Source organism: Porites lutea, chromosome 2 (assembly GCF_958299795.1).
Source record: "Porites lutea chromosome 2, jaPorLute2.1, whole genome shotgun sequence".
Taxonomy (NCBI): domain Eukaryota; kingdom Metazoa; phylum Cnidaria; class Anthozoa; order Scleractinia; family Poritidae; genus Porites; species Porites lutea.
The window spans coordinates 54,136,629-54,157,126 of record NC_133202.1 but is presented as its reverse complement, the minus strand read 5'-3'; the positions used below and the strand labels follow the sequence as shown (position 1 = coordinate 54,157,126).

Below are 20,498 nucleotides of genomic sequence, written 5' to 3'. Positions count from 1 at the left end.
ATTAAATCAATGAGAAAAAGTAATGATCGTATTTAGCTTGGAGTCGAATTAAGGTTTTCCTTTGTTTTTCAAGTCGACTTCATTTTTACCTTCAAAAATGGCGCGGAAACTGCGACGTGATTGATTGCAAGTTTTTGTAGGGAAAGAGCGAAACAAAGTGAAGTTTATGATGGCTTATCAACAGAAGCAATAAATCCTTACCGAAAATAGTAGGCATCGGTCATCCTTGAGGAAATCCGTAGAAATCCTGAGCCAGAAATTCAGAAAGAACCCTGAAATTCACAAACCTTCTTTATTGATGTAAACCGAGATGCGGTTTGAGTGGTTCACGCTTCAAATAGACCGCCACGCAAACCCTGTTCTGATTGGTTAAACGCAATGGCTGGCTTCATCCCGATTGGTCAGGAAAAGTTCAAATGTACGTCAATACCTCTGGGGCTTCCGGCGGGTCCGAAATTCGCAACATTGCAGTGTGAAATGTCTTCGCTTCTCTTTCGTACCTTCGATTGCCAAAAATTGTTATTTAGCCGCGAAATACTTCACATGTTAGGTCAAATCTTGCTTCGTAATTGTTAGGTTCATGCGCAGTATATTAATCCTTTCGAGTGCGGTCGACAGAAGGAACTGCATTTTCTTGTACAAAAATAAAGAAATTGCCAATTGTTTTTTGAAGGCCACGGGGTGAGCACGTGGTGTATAATTCTAGCCTTCACGGTCATAAACAAACCAGTAGATCAGGCGTAGATCAGCCGTGTTGGACTTGTTGTAATCTTTCGAGATTATTTAGTTTTTTAGTAAAAAGATTAAGGTTCTGAACTTCAAAACTTATTGAGGAGGGGTTCCCTGTCGATCGATATTTTACAATTGGAAATGCGCTTTTTAATCTGTCGCTGTCGCCGGTTGAACCCATTTCTGTGTGGTTTGTTACCATTTCATCTGTCTTAAATACGTCGCTGTTTCAAGGCCATGTCAATCATGGCCAATGGATATCTTATCCGAATTTTCTCCAATATGAAAGACCTTGTATTGATCGAGGTGAGCCCCAAGCTGTCTAAAGAACAGCGTTTGGTCGTGCAAAACAATGCGCCAAATGTTATGCGCAATAACAATTACTAAAAACTTCAAGTTTGCTATAGTTTCCAAGGTGGCAGAGTGTCGCTGCGCTTCTTGTGATGTGACCCGCTAACTTTCCCCTGGATCTTCAGGATCTTTCGCCATGCTCGTGCCGATTTTCACACTGAAGTTAGGTCACAAAATCCACGCTCGAACTCCGGCACTGGGGCGGTACGATGGTAGGCATCCTTGTTTGACAGGCGGTACGACGGCTGGAAAGGTTGGTTCAGATAATTATAATTAAATTTTTCTTTATCAGTAGATGTAACCCCTGAGGCCCGCTTTTGAACTAACATGCGATCAGGCGTCTTACTTTGCGGGGGTAGAACACGAAAAATCGGCGGAAAAAAAGGAAATGAAAAAGGAGAAACCGCCAGATCGCACTTTACTCTTGGCCGTAGTCTTTCAGTGAGCCTTTAGGTCAAATTGAGCAATTTTAATTTTTATACTCAAAGAAAACAGCGAGAGCTAGTTGTCAATTTTCTACCTATAAGGTAAGAGTTGTAAGAAAGTCTTAATCTACTTAATTGGAAATTGTGTACATTTTGGAATTTGTCTGTCTATATCATGGATCAATCTCTGCACTGAAAAACACAATGTTTATTTTGTTAATAATTTCAGGCCTATATGGCTTGTTTAGTCATTATGAGCATGCAAGGAGAACACCCAAAGGGAAGAGGAGGCACCTGTAGCAAAAGCCCTAGTTTCCCGTTTTCTAAATGTTCTGACAGCATGTAGAATTCGCTTGTCTTTGTTTCAAATTATTATTGAAGTCCAAAAATAATGGTCCAGTTTCGTTGTGTAAGTCTATAGCCTGCCACAAAACTCTTCATTTATGGCACTTCATCTATGCCCAGACTAGGGGAAATGCCATTGGCTGAAAAATGATGCACCGCCAATTAATTTTGATTGATGACATTCCTGCCCGACCTGCCATGATTTCGTTGTGAAGAAACTTTAAACACAACAAACGGGGTGAGATTTAGTATGGTAATGTGTTCATGGCAACCCCTTCTCAGGCTTCTGATCTGCCAGTTCATACATTTTGTGAGGCTGAGATCCAAACTGAATGGTTAAAAATACAGCCACATAGCCCTCAAAACTTGTTCACCAATCACAAAAGGAGAGAGTGATCATGTTTCTCACTGGAGAAAGGAGTAATCATAATTTTCCTGATTTCCTGATTGGTGAACAAATTCAAAAATCCAAATGGATATGTGGAAGATCGATCTCCTCAAGAAAAAAAGAAAGCCACTGCAGCCAGTGATGAATATGTTGCAATAATAAATTTTTTATCTTAGGTAATTTATCTTTTTCTTTTGTTTTTGGGTATGGTAATGTCTGCTAATGAAGCTGAAACCAAGGAAAAATAAAAATTACCTGAGATGAAAAATAAACTACAACAAATACAACATTTTTGGAAAGAAACGAATGCGATTTTTGATGACACCGAAGTTTAAACAGAATGCAGTGGCTTTAAAGCGAGACGTTGTACCGCCACCGAAATGATCCCCACCATCGAAATGATCTCCGCCACCGAAATGACCCCCAATCACCACCGAAATGATCCCCACCACCGAAATGATACCTTTTCGCAATCGAAATGATCCCATCTTAAATTTTCGGAACCTTGGCTTAAATGGACCTGGGACTTTGCTACCTATTCTAAATTCTTCGTTTATTCATGCAAGCACGATTCTAAACAGAGGAAAATAGAGAAAGCAATTAGACTGATAACAGTTCTATACACTGATTAAGAAGATTAATTTTCTTGCAAAAATATAAAAAGAAATTCGAAGAAATAGAAGACATAAGTGAAATGCATCTTTTGAACAAGTATTGTCTAGTGTTAAACCAAAAACAAACAAACAAACAATTTACTGCAAAATAAAGAGCGGTAAAAAGGTAAATTACACACCGTAAAAAAGATGCAATATAAATAAATAAAAAGCACGCTCTAAATTGTTGTCCAGTTTTTGTAGTCCTCTTAATCCCATTCCCGATATTCCGGGGATCATTTTGGTGGTGACCGCCGGTATCATTTCGGTGGTGGGGATCATTTCGGTGGCGGTACAGACGTCTCCGCTGAATTCAAGGAATATTATAGTATTATTCATCTCCCCTTCTGGGGATAGTTGTATATTATTTTTGGGCATGGGTATTTTAAGTACAGAATTGACCTAAAACACTTCAGAATCACTTCAGAAAGCTGCATTTAATACTAATTTAGAGCAAATAGAACTGAATCAAAGTCACCAGTTTATACTAGCTTCTTACATTGCATTCAATCTTCACTTCTGTTGGTTGATTCTATTAAACTGATAATAATAATATTATTGTTAGCCAGAGTCAGTCAAGTTACCCTGTTTTGCTGTCTTTTTTTACAGGTTTTCATCCACAACCCCCATACTTCAGCACTGCAAGGTGGTAGAGCGATCGCGAGTCACAACACTGACATCAGCATTTTAAACATTAATCAACAAGTGTCTGCTGTTGCTGCTGGTCCATTGAATAGTTCAGGATGTGACACACTGCTTGTTGGGACACCCACTAACTTGCTTGCTTATGATGTAGAGAACAACTCTGATCTTTTCTACAAGGATGTGAGTTTCTTGTTAGTTTAGTTTGACTGCTCTTGGGGTCTGTAAGTAACATTTTCTTTTGGTAGTTACTGGATGTACATGTATATTACTAAGTGGTAAGCCTTAGTGGTGAAAGAGAGCTTTTTAAAGGATATAGCTCTCAAAAAAATTAATGAGCTACTTTGAACATGTACTGAAAACAAAAAAATATGGTCAAACCTTGCTTTAGGGACACCCGCTTAATACAGATACCTCATAATCTGGACAGTTTGCTTTGTCCCTGGGGAAATAAAGCCCTCTAACATTTTCATCTCTAAAGTCAACCTGCCAAATATGGACACTAGCCTCCCACGTAGATGTCTTTTTGGCTTGTCACGTAATCCTCCTCAACAAAGGTCTGCTGAAACAGGCGGTCAAAAACATAGACCAGTCATAGCCGCTTCCAGATCTGGGAAGTGCTCATTGAACCTTGAGAAATTTTGTACGAGACTCGCAGTGCGAGACTTCAGAAAAGATCAGAAGGTCTCATGAAAGGTTAAAGCTCTAACCTTTTAAAATGAACTACTCAGTTAACTCACTTGCTTTCATACTAGAGGGTATAATACCCTTACAATCTCATTGAAAAATTACCTTGAAGGTTTATTTGCTGAACAGAAGTCAGCTTTACGACAAAACAATAAAGTGCCGAAAAAGATTCTGCCTTTTGTTCAGTTACAACATAATATCCTGCCATTGCCTCATCACCAAGAGAACACCTTTATGAGCAAATGACTCCTAATCCAGCATTTACAGACAGAAATATACAAAAGCCAACACTTTACGTTAACTTCCTACATTCTTGTCTGGAGCAAAACTCTGATTACATTCTATCAAGCTTGGATGTCGTTTTTGGCCTGTCAACACTTTGACTTCATCAGTGCTTATTGGTTCTCCAATAATCTGCGTGTGAACTCCAGCTGATATTTGTGAACAATGTGAGGAAGGGAATTTACTGCTCATTTCAGCATAGCCTGCGTGGCAGGCGTTTGAAAGGGAGGGAAAGGGAGTTTGCGCGAGAAACGTGAGGGGCGCGCGAGGAGGGAAGGAGCGTTTCTCTCGCGCCTAAAACTCCCTTTCCCTTCCCTTTTAAAACGCCGGCCATGCAGGCTAATTTCAGCAGACATTCGTGGGGCAGGAACCCTTGACAAACCCCTAAGAACCTCAGTGTGGGAGGCTATGCAGATGGACACTTTGTTTGGCCCCCTCAGTGTCCATATTATTGGGGTTTGACTGTGAGGATGTTAAAAAGATTAATGAGTTGAGAACCAAAAAGATGTCCAAGGTTATAACATGGGTAAGTAATTTTGAAAGGCTGCTTTAAGCCAAAAGTTAGCTCCTGCGAATTTTTCCAAAAAAACACTTTTAAGTATCATTCTGACAAGATTAAGTATCTCTAATCTTCACTAATTTTTTGTTGTTTACTCTCCGTTTTATTAACAACTCCTACTTGTACAGGCCACTTGTAAATCTTGTTTTAATAGTTTTGTGCTTTGATCCCTTGTAAGATTGCAGATGGAGCGAATGCTATAGTAACAGGCAAGCTTGGTTCATTTGAGAATCCTTTAGCGATAGTTGGAGGAAACTGTTCAATTCAAGGATTTGACTTTGAAGGAAATGATGAATTTTGGACTGTAAGTGATGTCTTACACTTCTTTAGAAGAAATAATATCAATGCATGTGCTGGCTTCCAACTAAACCAATGAGTAAATCAAAATACTATATTTACAAATAATTATTTACAGTACAAAGAATTTTGAGCCCATTCTAAACTCGCCAACAAGTTTGTGAATTATATATTCTGAAATCTTAGCCATCTCCACCCGCTAAGTTGTTGAGGGCATGGGTTAGGGGGTGGAGACGGCTGACATTTCAGACTATAAATTGTAGTGAATCCAAGGTTGTGCTCTAACAAAAATTGAAGGGGGCCCCAGGTGCGGATCTAGGATAAATGCTGACGGATTTCCTCAACGAGTGCCGAAAACGTAAGCTTCTTGGGGGTCCAGGGGCATGCTCCCCCGGTAAATGTTTTAGATTTTAACTCCCTAATTGGGTCTCCTAGGATATTGGCCAGTTCCATTCACCTTGGATAAAGCCTTGCAACTTGGAAAGTTTTTTATTTATTAAAAATATATCTATTTAAGAAAAATCTGACCGATTTCCGTAAAACGGTGGAAACCGGTGTGGATCCGCGCCTGGGCCCAGTCTAGTGCTGTGAACCTGTAAAACCCAGGGTAACTGGAAAAGAGCTCAACTGCCATAGAACCAACTTGGTACACCAACATCAGGGATTGAAATAACGGCCGGTCAATGGACAATGTCCGGTCAAAAATAGGATTTGTCCGGTCAAAATGAAGGCCGAACATTTTGTCCACTGTTTCAGGCTCCTAATGTAATGCAGACGTTCACTTTTTTAAATATGATTGGTCAAGATTGGACATTACTAGTGTTCATGAAGGAAAAAAATGGGGGGGGAGAGAGAGAAAAAGACGACCAGATCAAGAACTTAAATAACATAATCCATTCATAACACAGGGCCTCTGACAGGTCACAGAAAAAAGGTCAAATTTGGTGGGACTTTCAGAGACAAATTTGCAGAAAAAACAGCCAATTTTGCATAAAAATTCGGAACAAAATTTACCGAAAAACGATCGTTAAAAAAACCATTTCACATTTTTAATGAAACACAAAATGGCAATGTTGCCAATTTTTTTTTTGGCGGGGAAAGGGGGGGAGGGCTGGAATATCCAGCGTTAGCCTGTCCAATAACAACAAGAACAGAAACATTGACTACTTATAAATGTTGCCTTTTTAAAACTGGCGATTTTGTCCTCAAAACCCCCACATGCTTTGCGATGTCGTTTGGACTTGGTATAGTCTTGCACAAGGTTTTTTTTTTTTTATCAGATATCCTTATTCATGTCGAAGCTTTTTATGTCATGCACTGGCCAGTGCCCAGTTTTTTGCAGTTGTAATCCAAGAAGACCTGGTAGTTTTAGAACATTTTCTCATTGCAGTGAGGAAGTTTCAAGATAAATTTGCAGGTCTATGGCAAAAACAGCTCCATTAGCCGATATAAGTCTCAAATATGCAGGGTTGTCAGAAAGTTTTGAAACTTGTAGATGGCTGAGTTGGCAAAGTAAGCGGCCAGTTCAGGGATATTTTATTTAAAAAATGCTGTCCGTAGAAATGCCAAGCAGAGTAGCCGGCCGATATCAACCAAGTAGGTAGCAATTTTTCGTCGGCAGCCGGCCACTTTTGACAACGCTGAATATGTTGAACGGACATGTATTTGGTAAGATTTCTACCAAATTTTGAGGGATTTCGTGGATTACCTGAATTTCGCAGCTCTGCGACTGTGCAAAATTTCAGAAGCCCTGCACGGCGGGGCGGTAACAGTGGTTTGTTTGTTTGTTTTCTGGGAGTTGCAAGTTAAAAACTTATTGCTTTGTCCTCTAAAAAGTCGTCACCACAAATTCAGGAGTAGCATGTGTAGTGTTGTAAAATATTTTTATAATAGTCTGCATGTATTTTACTGTAAAGTGCAATCAGATAATTCTAGATGAAAGAGACATTATTAATTTGTCCGTCCAAAAATGGGTTGTGTCTGAGAAAAAATAGGTTTGACAGGACAAGTTGACCGGTGCCAGCCCTGAACATGGTCATGGCCACCGTTTATGACTGTTAAAATGAAACAGCAATATGATTGCCATGACATCATGTAAAAAAATTGTTTGCATTTATTTGCAAGTACTCAAAAATTCTGTTGTGCTTAGTAAAATCATGATAAATTGAACTTTTTCTACTTTTAAAGGTCACAGGTGACAATGTGTGTTCCTTGGCAATGTGTGATTTTAGTGGTGATGGAAATCTTGAGGTAAAATATGTTAATATTGCTGTTCCCAGCTTCTTAGTCAGCTTATTATTTTATTTAACACTACATTGTATTCAGCCTGAAAAGGGCTGTATAGTAGTTATGTGTCCATTTTTGTTATGAAACAATAAAAAATTACTTGTGAATGACAAATTAACTTTGTGTCAAACAAAATATGTCAATCCCAACATTATATCAAACGTTACAAACAACAAAATTGAACTTTGTTGGGCTAAAAAGTTTTCAAAAACCACACTTGCAATTTGTTTCAATCTTCTTAAGTATTTCCATCTGTGTTTCCTTTTGTATTATGTACTAACAGAAACTCATTAGGGGTTGAAATGTGTAACTTTCATATGTTTGCTTTGTCCGATGCTCGTGATTATTCGTTTTTGAAAGTACCATATTTGGAACGAGAAGAAGAGATAACTGACCAATCAAACTTCATAAACAACGTGATGTAATTTTACTTCATGTTCCCTCGCCTGCTTAAAAAAATGGCCGACTAACAGGGGAAAAACTCCCGAAAGCCGAGAAAGCTTTCAAAGGTTGAAACCCGGAATCTTATTGAAATACTGAGCAGGATATTATTGCCTTGCCACCCGGGCCAAATGTAACATTGTGAAACCCACTGATGTCCTCACAACTTCTTGAAGTTGTCACTTCAAAAAACGATGCCTCGTTGACCCTCTGAACAGTTAACTAAAAACTGCAAATAGGCTTTTAAAATTCTTATATTACTACTCTAAAATAATCTGTAAAAAGTATTTTTGAGTAAAATTCATTAGCTGCATATCAAAAACTGTCCAAACCCTGAACCTGACATCTTTGCAAAAAGTGATGTGTGTAATGAATGTGAGGGGCATTTAAGCTTAAATTCAGCTTGGATGTTGTAGTCACGATTGTGTGTTGAGCTAATTTTATGAATGAACAAAGTCAAAACAATAGACAGAGAAGCCGTTTCTTGAAAATTTTTATTCAAAATCTAAAAGGTTAATTGTTTAAAGCAATTCGGAAAACACTATTTGGGTCGCGGATCCGTTCATGCAAGTGTACGGAGCCCTATAAAAGTGAAATCGGCTGAGCACGTGGCACAATTCAACACAAAATCCATCTCAAATCGGGGCACATTTTGTAATTTTTCTTTAGCGCCGAAGAGAAAAATTTAAAACGTCTATGAAAAATTTAAAAATACATAAACTCCGTTTCAAAAACGTAATTGTCTTGGCAATAGACTGCAAAATGAACCTGAAAATTCAGCAAAAACTTCACTGCCTTGGTTGCATTTAACAGACCATGCGCTCCGACGTGAAGAAAACAACTTTCTCTTTCCATTTTTTGTCTTTTAACGGTGTATTTTTAACCTTGAAATGCAGAACTCTTGTCTTTAAACATCTGCATGGTGATCGCGCGGCAGCCATTTTGTTGAAAATGGATATCCGTCACTAAGGTTTCCAAATATGGTAGAAGTGAATATTTACGAGCATTGAGCACGAGTTACATGTTTCAACGAGCATTGAACGCGAGTTACACGTTTCAACCCCTTATGATTTTCTGGTACTAATTAATTGTTTCATCCAATTTGTTAGCAGTTCCCACTATTTAAATTTTAAGAAAATTTCATGATACAGCCCCTTTTAATAACGTTAGTCAAAATGCAAGACAGTGTTTTTCTTGTCCCCACTCTCTCCCTGCCTCTTGCTCAATCACCACCGTAGAAATGTTATAACCACTAGGGATGTCACTAACATTTCAAGTAGCTTGGTAAATACAACAAGAAGATGAGGAATAAAACAGCTAGGGATTTCTTTTGGTTCTATTTTTCTTCTCTTTTCCTTTGACAGTAGCCAGGGGCCATGTTTATAGTAGCTGGGGGAAATCCCTGGCCCCTCCTCTTAATGACAGCCTTGAACCAGAGGAACAGTTTGCTTTGTTTTAGTCAGAGTTGTGGTGTAATAAATTTGCTTTGTTCTGTTTAAGTTCTAGAAAGAAAATTCGACCGCCAGTAGCCAGTTTAGGCAATTCATCTTGAATATGAGAATCAAATTTCACATGTAGTTTCACATGACTTTTGATGGCGTTTGTCATAAACAAACCAGTTTAATTACTGGTACATTAATTTACCAACCTTCCCTTAAATGTAATATTTGTTCATCACTCGGTCGGATATTGTTAATATTTTTGAATAATAATTGAATTATTGTTTAATTAATAGTAGCACTGGTACATACATTGCTTTGTACAATAATATGGTTTTTTCACAGTTACTTGTTGGGTCAGAAGACTTTGACATCAGGGTTTTTAAAGAAGATGAGATTATTGCAGAGATGACAGAAACTGAAGTGAGTATATTGTGTTTCAATTTTTAGGTTTATTTAGTATTTTTTCTTCAATAAAATTGAACAACAAGTATAAGGTCTTAAGGAAAAATTTAACTCTCCTTCTGGTTCTTTCATTTAAATCATCATGTGTTGCGGTTTTTAGGTGTAATTAGAGACCTTTAGCATCAGGTTCTTCATGGGAATCGCAAACTGCAGTTTGCAGTTACGCATTTGCAGTTTCACCTGGCCAGAATTTAAATTTTAGCAAGGCATTCATTGTTTAGTGCCGCCATGTTGTTTTTCATCGAGTTTTTTTATTGCCCTGAAAGCATGAATTAAATTCAAGTTCAAAAATCTAACTAGCACTGCAGGCAGATATAGAAAGCTACTTCGTGCATTTAAACGTGAGGCTGTACAATTTTTAGTGGCAAAAAACCTGGTCATAAGTCACTTAACACTGGAAGCTCTTCCTCAGCCTATCAAACTGCAAATGCGACTGCAAGACCATGGTCACTTGACATTCTCAGGTTTGCTGTTTCCCAGGAAAAACCTGATGCTTAAGATCTCTATTAAGCTAGACTATACTGTAGGAGGAAAATGCCATCAATAGCTACCCTCCAGGTAAATAAAATTCATTCCTTTGGGCTGAGCAATTTTTAATGAATTTTACTTACAGTCTGTGACCTGTCTTTATCCACTCCATGGATCAAGATTTGGCTATGCACTGGCAAATGGAACCGTTGGAGTGTATGACAGGACTGCAAGATACTGGAGGATAAAGGTGATTTCTTTGCCAATGGGGATTATGTCTTTAAAAAAGAACATCATCAGCATGGCAAAGTCATCAGATGATGATGTTAATGTATGCATGAATATGCTGAGGTAGCCTCCATGTAGACATCTCTTATTTCACTTTTCTGCATGCAACAACGGAAGTACAAGTTGTCCATGGATGCAGGCTGATGTTGAGGTAGCAGTTGGAGAAATCATAAGTCTTTTGTGAATAGTTTTAATACCGTAATTGTAAATGGTTTCTTTCTTTTGCAGTCTAAAAACCAAGCAATCTCCATTCACAGTTTTGATCTTGATTCTGATGGAGTACCAGAGCTGATAACAGGCTGGTCAAATGGAAAGGTACATGTACTTCAAAACACCAGTCCTGAAAGTGAACATTTCTGTACAGCTGTAACATGGCCCTAGCTTCAATGCAAGATAATATAAAGTCCATGTATAAAATATGCCAAAGGGCACCACAGTGTTCTTACCAGTATTTTCTACACTGGTGTCCACAGGACCCATAGAGAAGCTAAAAGGGGGTCATGAGGGAGATTTAAGCAGATCACAATAATTAGTTTTACATACTATCAAATTTTGGCTTATATTATAAGGAAAGGTACAGATGTGTATGTATGTTTATGTACGTTTTGTAATAGGTTTATTTCCTTCTTTGCACCCTTGGGATCCCTTGGGCTAATCATAGTATGGCATTTCCCAAAAAAGTGCAGCAATGCCATGGTCTGGTATTAAAGAAGACTGGCACCATCATTGGAAGTTAATATAATAATGATAATAATCATAACTATAACAAAATTCTCAAATCTGATTGGCAATCAACTGCCCTGATTTCAGCCTTAATTGGACAGTTTGATAGGACAGTACGCGTCATGCCTAAGTAATTGGACAGTACGCGCCATCACGCACGCAGTTAAATGGCTTTTTTTTCACGGCTAGTAAAACAAAATTTCGAATTTCTTGTGTTTTGATTTAAAAAATAGCCTATTATATCACAAATTTTGTTAAAGTTATGATTTATTGGTAACAGAACTTTGTGTCGTCCAATTCGGTCTGTAGTCATACTCGTGATTAAACAAATCGGACTCCCGCTACGCGGTCGTCCGATTTTGTTAATCACTCGTATGATTACAGACCAAATTGGACTCCACTCAGTCCTGTTACCATTACTACTACTACTACTACTACTAATAATAATAATAATAATAATAATAATAATAATAAATTTATAACGTGCCTTTTCCATGTAAATATGATCCATATCTGTATGTATTATTTTTATATAATGTCATTTTCATTTCCAATAATTGTGAACTCCACAGATTAAGTTTATTGCATAATGTTTTAATAATCTGATGAGAGTTTTAACATCTTTACCCAATTTTTTTTTTTCCAGATTGATGCACGTAGTGACAGAACAGGTGAAGTGATCTTCAAAGATAATTTCCCAGTGGCTGTTGCTGGTGTTTTGGAAGGAGACTATCGCATGGATGGCAAACTAGAGCTCATCTGTTGCTCCGTGGAAGGAGAGGGTATGTATCTTTCATGTACTGGTACAACTGGACATACTAGACATTCAAGTTCCATTTGTCAATGTTCTACCCATGGCCATTGACGTCGTTCTAAAATAACAGTAAAAAAATCTGATCATAAAGTCAATACTGGCCTGAGAAAACAGCCAAGACATTTTGGATCATTATAGGCTTCTGGGAAACTGCCCACCTACCCCTCCCCTAATAGAACATTAACACTTACTTCTCACTTAGGGCAAAATGTTAGCTTAGGGGAGGGGTAGGTGGGCAGTTTCCCAGAAGCATAGTTATAATGATCCGACATTTTGTGTTGCCTCCACTAGGATCTCTAGGAAAGATGTCTGAGAAACAAGAAATATTTGTAGAAATTCCATACTGAATATCACTAACCAGATCTTGGTAGTGCTTCTAATTTGTTGAAGTAAAATTCATGACCACTCAGCTATCATTTTTCACATATTATATAGCAGTAATTCATTTTGTGCTGGAAGCTGCCTTTGAACATCAATGCTTCATGTCTGTCTTGAACTCCCATCGTACAAAGGTGGCACCTACAAATCACCAGTTGCTGAGTGCCAGGGGTCTTAAATTAGTTTGTATTGTAATTAAAGGGGATGTGTCAGCAGGGCTGTGACACATTTTTCATTTTCTTAATAATGCTAATTGCCTATCCTTATTATTGCCATCAAACTTAAGAAATTACTTGTGAATGACAACACAGCTGCATGTCAAACAAAACATGTCCTCCAAGCATTATGTCTTGAACGTTGCAAACAACGAAAATGACCTTTAAAAATTGTTTCAGTTTTCTTCAAGTTTGTCTATCCTTGCCTCTTTTTGTATTTTCTCTGTTATTTAAACCTTCTTTTAATGTTTTGAGTGGTTATTTTTATTTTTCACTCAGTTTGGTTGTAGCTCACACTGTTTGAATTTTGTTAAATTTTTGTGACACAGCTTATTATACTTTTTACTTGTTATTCTTAAGTGCGTGGCTATTTACCCGCTTCTCCTGAGATGAAAGGAAACCTTATGGATGTGAATGTAGAGCAAGATGCAGTCAGAGAATTGGCACAAAGAAAGCAAAATTTGCTGCTTGAACTGAAAAACTATGAAGAAAATGCCAGGGTGAGGATGTTAAGCATTGTATCTGTTACACATGTTACTGTGAAAAATGTTTTCTAGTATTAATTGTGCAATAAATGAGCTGACTATGTCACACAAACATACATATCACTACATTTTGATCAAGAATAAAGTTTAAGTGACTTCTCACTTTATCTCTCTCTTTGTTTGTTATGTTTTACACAAACTGACTTATTCTTGGCTAACTATACAAAAAGCACCAAGCTCTCTATTCTACCTGCAAATTGCCTTGTATTTCCTTCTTCTAAAACAAATAATTTCTAGAGTTACTTAGGGCCCTTAAATGTACCTATTGTATTTTTTTACATAACGTGTTTCTCTGAATTATGCCTTTATGTCAAACACTAGAAGAACAATAAAATGTAGTGTTCAATTTTGTGCTAAAAGGTAAAGCAACCATATTTTCCGTCGGTAACTCGTGTTACTAATTCAACTGATGAACTGAAGGTCAATGGTGCGCCCATTTTTTACCTCAACCGCCCCACCCCCTCTCTCTAAAGGTATTTAAATAGTCAAAGCTACACAGAAAAGAGAAAAGTCGAAACAAGCGTGTGACATCTCCGTGGATCGTCCCGGGACCTAGCGCACTGAAGGCCTCAAACTAACCAACTGTGCCATCCTTGCTTTTTCCTTGTTCAAATTTAAGGTTGGAAAAGCAGGAGGCCAGGATGTGGATCCATCCCAGTTAGGGATCATACCAGCTAACACCCAGCTACAGACATCATTATTGGTGAACCCTGGCAGTGAACAGGTGCAGCCTCATGTTGAACTCTCCATCTCCACCACCAATGATACAATCATACGCACAATAATGATCTTTGCTGAGGGGGTATTTGAGGGAGAAAGCCATGTGGTTCATCCTTCACAACAAAATTTAACCTCGCATCTGCAAGTTCCAGTTTTTCCTCCCAAAGATGTTCCTGTGGATCTTCACATCAAAGCTTTCGTTGGCTACAAATCCAGGTATCAGTCCTCTAAGTTCAACTTTTTCTTGGCAACCTAATTTTATGGAATGTTCGTCGGACATAAAATAATATTCATGGTTGCGAGAAAAAAAAATAACAAGCAAATAAAGCAAAGCAGAACACTTTGTGCAATATTATATGACTATTTGTTTGCCACAATATATATCGCAATCAAATTTGACGGCGCATGCGACATCTCAAAGTTTAGCATCCAAGTAGCCAGGGTGAAAGGGGTGAATTATAATGAAAATGGAGCATAAATAAACTCTTTTTAACTTTAGAAAGACTATAAACACGAACTAAATCAGTACGGTTGGCACGAGCAAAATTTCCAACAATTTTGGACTAAATTGTTTTTTCAACTTGTCGTGGCAACCAAAATGGTTGCAGCGGTGTGGAGCGCTTGCTATGTAGGATTTACAATTGAGCCTCTAAAAGCCACCTCTTTGCACCAGGCAACTCTCCAGAACCGCCATTGTTTCGACCATTGGAAGTCTCTACGTGTTTATTCACTCTTGTTTCGATCTGTCCACACAACATCTCTTCAACAGCAATGGCTTCTTTAGCGCACATCATTGAAATTTCACTTATTTACTTGTGCAACATTTTTTCTTTTTTTAGTTCCCATTTCCATGTGTTTGAACTAACAAGACAACTTCCAAGGTGTGTATGAAGAATAAAATCTTGTTTTATATTGTAACCTGCCCTTTTGCTGTTTTGAATATTTTTTTTTTATGTAATCAGGGAAATGAGAATTCACTTACAATCTCTTTTCATTGTGTAGGTTCACTTTGTACATTCCATGCCCTGAAGGTTATGCTGAACCGAAGTCGTACTGCTCTTTTCATATAAATGAAAGAATCAACAGGGTAAGATTGCAAATTATAATGTAAACTATTTGGATGTGCCGACTTTGCTTTGAAACAATAGTTTTATATCAGGCTCTCTTCTTTTATATAGGTGGTAATGTGGTTGAATCAGAACTTCCTTCTTCCTGATGAGATTGAAGGAAAAGACACAGACCTGGATATAATGTTTTTATCCCTCAGAACAGGAAACCCTCTGGCAATCAAAATGGATCCCAGTGGAAATGTAAGAGTTGGCCTACTCCCCCTTATTTTTTTCTATGTGCACAAGGGTTAGTTTCTGGAAAATGTATGTGTTGGCATGTTTTGTCATCATGGTTGTGGGAGGGAATCCGCATTTGACCACTGTTCCTACTTCTTTTCGTTGTTTACAACGCATTTGAAGTATAAGGTTGTAAATAGGCTAGCCTGCGAGCAAGCTCTCCATTTGGGGGAGACGCGAGAAGTCACGCGAGAGCCGCACGCGAAGGGTAGGAGACGCGTGTGCGAGGAGCGGGGTTTCGCCGTTCGCTCGCGCGTTCTCTCATGGCTTGCCCTCGCGAGCCTGCTCGAAGGCTGTGAATAGGCTCGATTTCCGCCGCTATCTTGGGTCCTCCCCGAGAGGAGTCTTGGGGGATGAGGACGGGCTAATTTTTTGAACAGCGGCTGGTTATCCAGCCTAGGTCGTAAACATACAGTGTATTAAAATCATTAACATTTCAGATGCATCTTAGTAAATGTTATTTGATAACATTACAGTAAAAAATACTGTCGCTTAATGGGGCTTGCAGCTAAGATAGAATTCATTCAGCAATGAAGTTTTCTTAATCACTTTCGGTAACTCAGGTGACGATCAAGACCGATGACATGGATTTAGCAGGAGACATCATCCAAGCTCTGGCGTCCTTCCTGGGCATTGAGGTAAATAAGCGTCTTACGAGCAGTTCTTACGTCGTGAGTCTGCTGTTCCGAACTTAATTCAAAAGCAAGACAGAAGCACGACGTCTGAATCAACGATTTTTTAATATGGTTCGGCGGAGCAATTAAAGTACCGCTATGTCACACGTTTCTTGCACGGCAATGATTCAAACCTCGTTTTTATGCCGTGTCAAACCAAATTCATAAATTTTGGAAATGTACTTTGGGAAACTTAAGTATATCTAGCCCGATTTTTGAAAACGTTACCGGCAAATTGACCTTTTCCGTCCAACAGTCTTTTTCGGCCAACAACTATCTCCAAAGAAGCCATTATAAAAACTAAGACAGTAACCATTGCTTTTTTCTTTTTTCCTCCTTTCTTCCACCTCGCTTTTTCTTTTTCTGCTGTTCTTTTCCTTCGATAGTGTGATTTTGGAGCTTATCGGGCCCAAAAAACCTGCCTTTTGACGCCTTTCACTCAAATCATTGCAAGGTTGGTGTTTAAAAAATCGGCTAGATGTTTTTGCTTCATGTTCTCCTGACTTGATACTGCTTTCGTAATTATTTTCGATATCTGGCAAGACGTCTGAATTAAAGTCGCGCTTTTGTCGTGTTTCTTTTGAACCCAATGGCAATTTTCACACTAGAGACGGATAACGCATCTCCAAAATCCGTCAAAATTGACGGAAAAACACATGGATAAAAGTCAGGCGGATTGTCCATCCAAAATTAAGACCGTTCCATTTTAAAATCAAGAGGTATTATTACGTCTGTCGCGAATTATCCAACGAATAACCCGTCTCAGACGGATAATCCGTCTCTAGTGTGAATACGGCCAATTACAATTGAGTTTGGCATGACCGAAGTACAGCCTACGAACTGGGCCTTAGTTCGGTGGTATTTAAAGGGCGTAGGCCTTGTAGAATGGATTATCCGCTGGCCAGTAGGCGGATTTTTTACATGCACAATAATCGCAAGCTGAAACACTTGATGACCCTCTGTAAATATAGTCAAGTCTAAAGCTAAAATTTGCGTCCATCTTGGTCCAGGTCACATGTTACAGGGTCTAGCTTTTAGCTTTACCGTAAGCTAAAATAGACTGAAACTTCTACTGTCTTCTACTTTCGCGTCCTACTCCTCACAATTCATGCTATTATGGCCATCATTTCAGGATCTGCAGTCTACAGCAGAATTCCCCGATCAATTAGAGGAACTTCGTGCAGTTTTGTTAAAGGTATCAGATGCATAACTGACGAGAGAAAAGATGTCTTCATGTGGCACGGAATATAGTTTTACATGTAAATGACATCAAAACAGCGAGAACAATGAGGAAAAACGGACTCATAGTCTGAATGCATGGTTTAAACAAGTTCTTGCCTTAGTTATTAAATCTGTTACTAAGTAGACGTTCGTCCCTTAAAGAAGTCATTCAGGTTATGCTATTTGATTGATGTTGGTCAATTTTGTTAATTAGCACTGTTTTTTAACTTCTATAGACCCTTCCATCGTTATTATATTTTTATTTTCATTTTTTTTTGTTCTTTGTAATCGATTAACGTGGATGCATGATTTAGTAAACATCCAGGGATAGTGCTGGGAAGAAATACCTGAAATTTGTAATCTTCCTTCTTCTTCGTCCAAAGTTTGAAAGTGATATCAGTCATAAACGAGCGAAAACAGCTCTGCAGCGTCGCAAAATTTTACAGACGTCATATCGTTGGGGTTTTGCAATTTCGCGAGGAAGCGAGTTTGCTTCGCAATATTTTTCGCTATAGTTTTCCACATATCACCCTTATGAACTTGGTACCTTAACTTATTTTAAGGCGCTTTTTGCAGCCGTGTCCATGGATGTTCGCTAATTGGTTATACCAAAATTACAATAATAATGATCATTGTTCTTATAATCAAAAATTCAAAAAGCCTTGGAAGAATCCGTTTGTAGAAAGAAAGACTAGATGCAATATCATGTTATTTTTCAAGGTGGATGAGTTGCATGCTGTAAGACAGAAGCTGACAGCCGAGATGGCAGATCACTCCAACTTGATCAGAAGTTTAGTTGTAAGAGCCGAGGATGCTAGATTAATGGGAGATATGTAAGTTGTTGCATTGTAATTCTTCACAAAAGCTACCTCCGTCTCGGCCCATGAACGTTACTCTTAGTACGTGAGTGGTTCATCAGTCGACCGACAGATTACTGTAGATTATAGTAATACAAAAAAGAAATTAGTTTGATCATGATCAACTGAGAAGTTAAGTTAAAAGGTAAAGTTAAAAGAGTCCTTTTATTTTGGTAGCCCGAAATAGCCATCACCTGACTTAAAAAACCTGAGGTCGATGGTGAGCTCGCTTTAGCCCCTCTCTCCATCAGTGCTCCGTTTAACGGGTATTTTAAAACTACTTAAATCTTAACGGAAGGGATGAGTACATACCTGGGAATTGAGCTTGGAACCTCTCGCCCAGAGGGCCACCCACTGACAAACTCGGCCAATTCTTCCTTGCTCACTAGTTAATTGCGATCCATAGAGGGCTTCGAACTAACCTTTTGAAAGCTGGCTCTTCTTGTAGTTTTTTTTTAATCTTTTAGAGTGTAGGTGTTTTATTCCCTCACCGGCGCAGTACCATAGGTCAGAAACGAACCCACCTATTAAAGTGCAACACAGTTGACCGACAGTAGGCCAATAGATGTAGCACCGTATTTTATCGATTGAACATTGGGTCCCCGAATAAATGCTGTGCGTAAAAGCTCCAAATTAGGCCCTCGAGAGTTTATAAAGGCAGGGGATGGCAGGGCTCCATTTAAACTAGCTCTGCTTAACTGGATGCCCCTGGATAAATATTGAATTATATAAAATGTCGCCGAGTCTACCGGACCAAGCGTGAAATAGAGGAAATGCATTAGCCATCTTTTTTTCTTATGATTTTGACAAAAGTGATCGACCATGATGGAGTTCAGATGTGTGTATTGTACCGAATTGTCATTAGGGCACATGTACTCACACGTGCCAATTTTTACATTGCCAGGAAAAATATGAGGAAAGGCTACATGGAACTGTACGACCTGAACAGAGATCTCATAAATGGCTACAAAATTAGATGTAATAACCATACTGAGTTGCTGTCGTGTTTGAAAATTGTCAATCAGGCGATTCAACGAGCGGGCAAGCTCAGAGGTAGGCTACAATCTCTAATACGTGAGCAGAGGTTTACTGCTCCGAAGTCTGGCACGCACCCGAGTTTGTCCTTCCCCTATTAACGCCTGCCATGCAGGCTAGTTTTCTTTGTTTAGCAATTATTGAATGAGGCTGAGTGTTATCCACCGAGGCCAAAGGCCGATGAGGATAACACCCTGCGAGATCTGCAGAATAAGGGGCTGTTCAAGTCTGTAAATACACTCCAAATAGCAGATGTCGTCCGTCCAGTTGTCTTCTTGCTGTACTTGTCATGCTTTTGGACAATAGTTCGCCGTGAAACAAGTTAAATGTCCTGCCATTACTCACTTCAACAGCAACTCAAACTCGTCCGCAGGGTTTCTTGGTTAGCGGTTCAATAACCTACGACTTTGCTGCACTTTTGACGTCATCGGTTCAATATGGCAAAATTCTTCCAAATTTGGTAGCTGGTTATGATGAATTATGCGTGTGATCTTAGCCAATCAGAAATGGAGAAATATTTTGAATGAATAATAAAGCAAATTATAGCACTTTGTCGACAGGGAAAGAAACAAAAAGATTGTGTAATGTTGAAGGTTTTACGATGTTGCATTCATTTTGTAAGTAAATTGCGTAAACGTTGTTAACAATTTAGTGTGCTGAGACCAAATTTTCTTCCTGGTTTAGTTGGAAAGGGAAAAAGTCAAGTTATTGCTGGCTGCCGTCAAGCAATCAAGAACAACAATGTCAACGGCTTGTTCAAGATCATCAGGGCAGGATCATTATGAGTTTTCCACACACAGGATCTACTGTGTTGACCAATGGCGTGTCGGAGTGCAGTCGACTGGCAGTCTCCAAAGACACTCACGAAGCCATTTCACGTTTAATAGGCCCAGCTGTGTGCCGAACTAAATTGATCAAAATAATTTATTTTGACTTTAGCATGGGTAGTGTCGACCTTCTCAGCTTACATTATTTAGAAATCAGGGAGAGATTGTGAAAACATTTCAAATCAAAAATACTTTCCTCTACGCGTAGACGGTTTCAAATTTTAAATGTCCATATATTCGCCCTTAAGTGTAGTCAATAAAAATGAGAATCATAAGCTTTACTTTCGGGAAAAAGGCAGCAATCAAACTTTCTAACAATAAATTTCGAACCTCCTTCCCAAAAATGTTACCTGGTGTATATTTCCATCTTTCTAGGAAACTCGATTAAACTCGATTTG

The 20,498-nt window shown here is 38.7% G+C and overlaps 1 protein-coding gene across 1 annotated transcript; it reads left to right on the top strand.

The window, feature by feature from the left end:
- Positions 1-1,110: 1,110 nt before the first annotated feature.
- On the top strand, positions 1,111-20,307 carry LOC140929047 (BBSome complex member BBS2-like). The gene is made up of 18 exons (XM_073378873.1): positions 1,111-1,333; positions 3,501-3,716; positions 5,240-5,365; positions 7,546-7,608; positions 9,870-9,947; positions 10,603-10,707; positions 10,974-11,060; positions 12,115-12,250; positions 13,236-13,375; positions 14,040-14,356; positions 14,980-15,021; positions 15,143-15,227; positions 15,319-15,450; positions 16,050-16,124; positions 17,293-17,355; positions 18,102-18,214; positions 19,143-19,291; positions 19,958-20,307. Exons 1-18 carry the CDS (start codon positions 1,217-1,219, stop codon positions 20,056-20,058), a joined length of 2,145 nt encoding a protein of 714 aa, XP_073234974.1. The 5' UTR covers positions 1,111-1,216; the 3' UTR covers positions 20,059-20,307.
- The last annotated feature ends 191 nt before the right edge of the window (positions 20,308-20,498 follow it).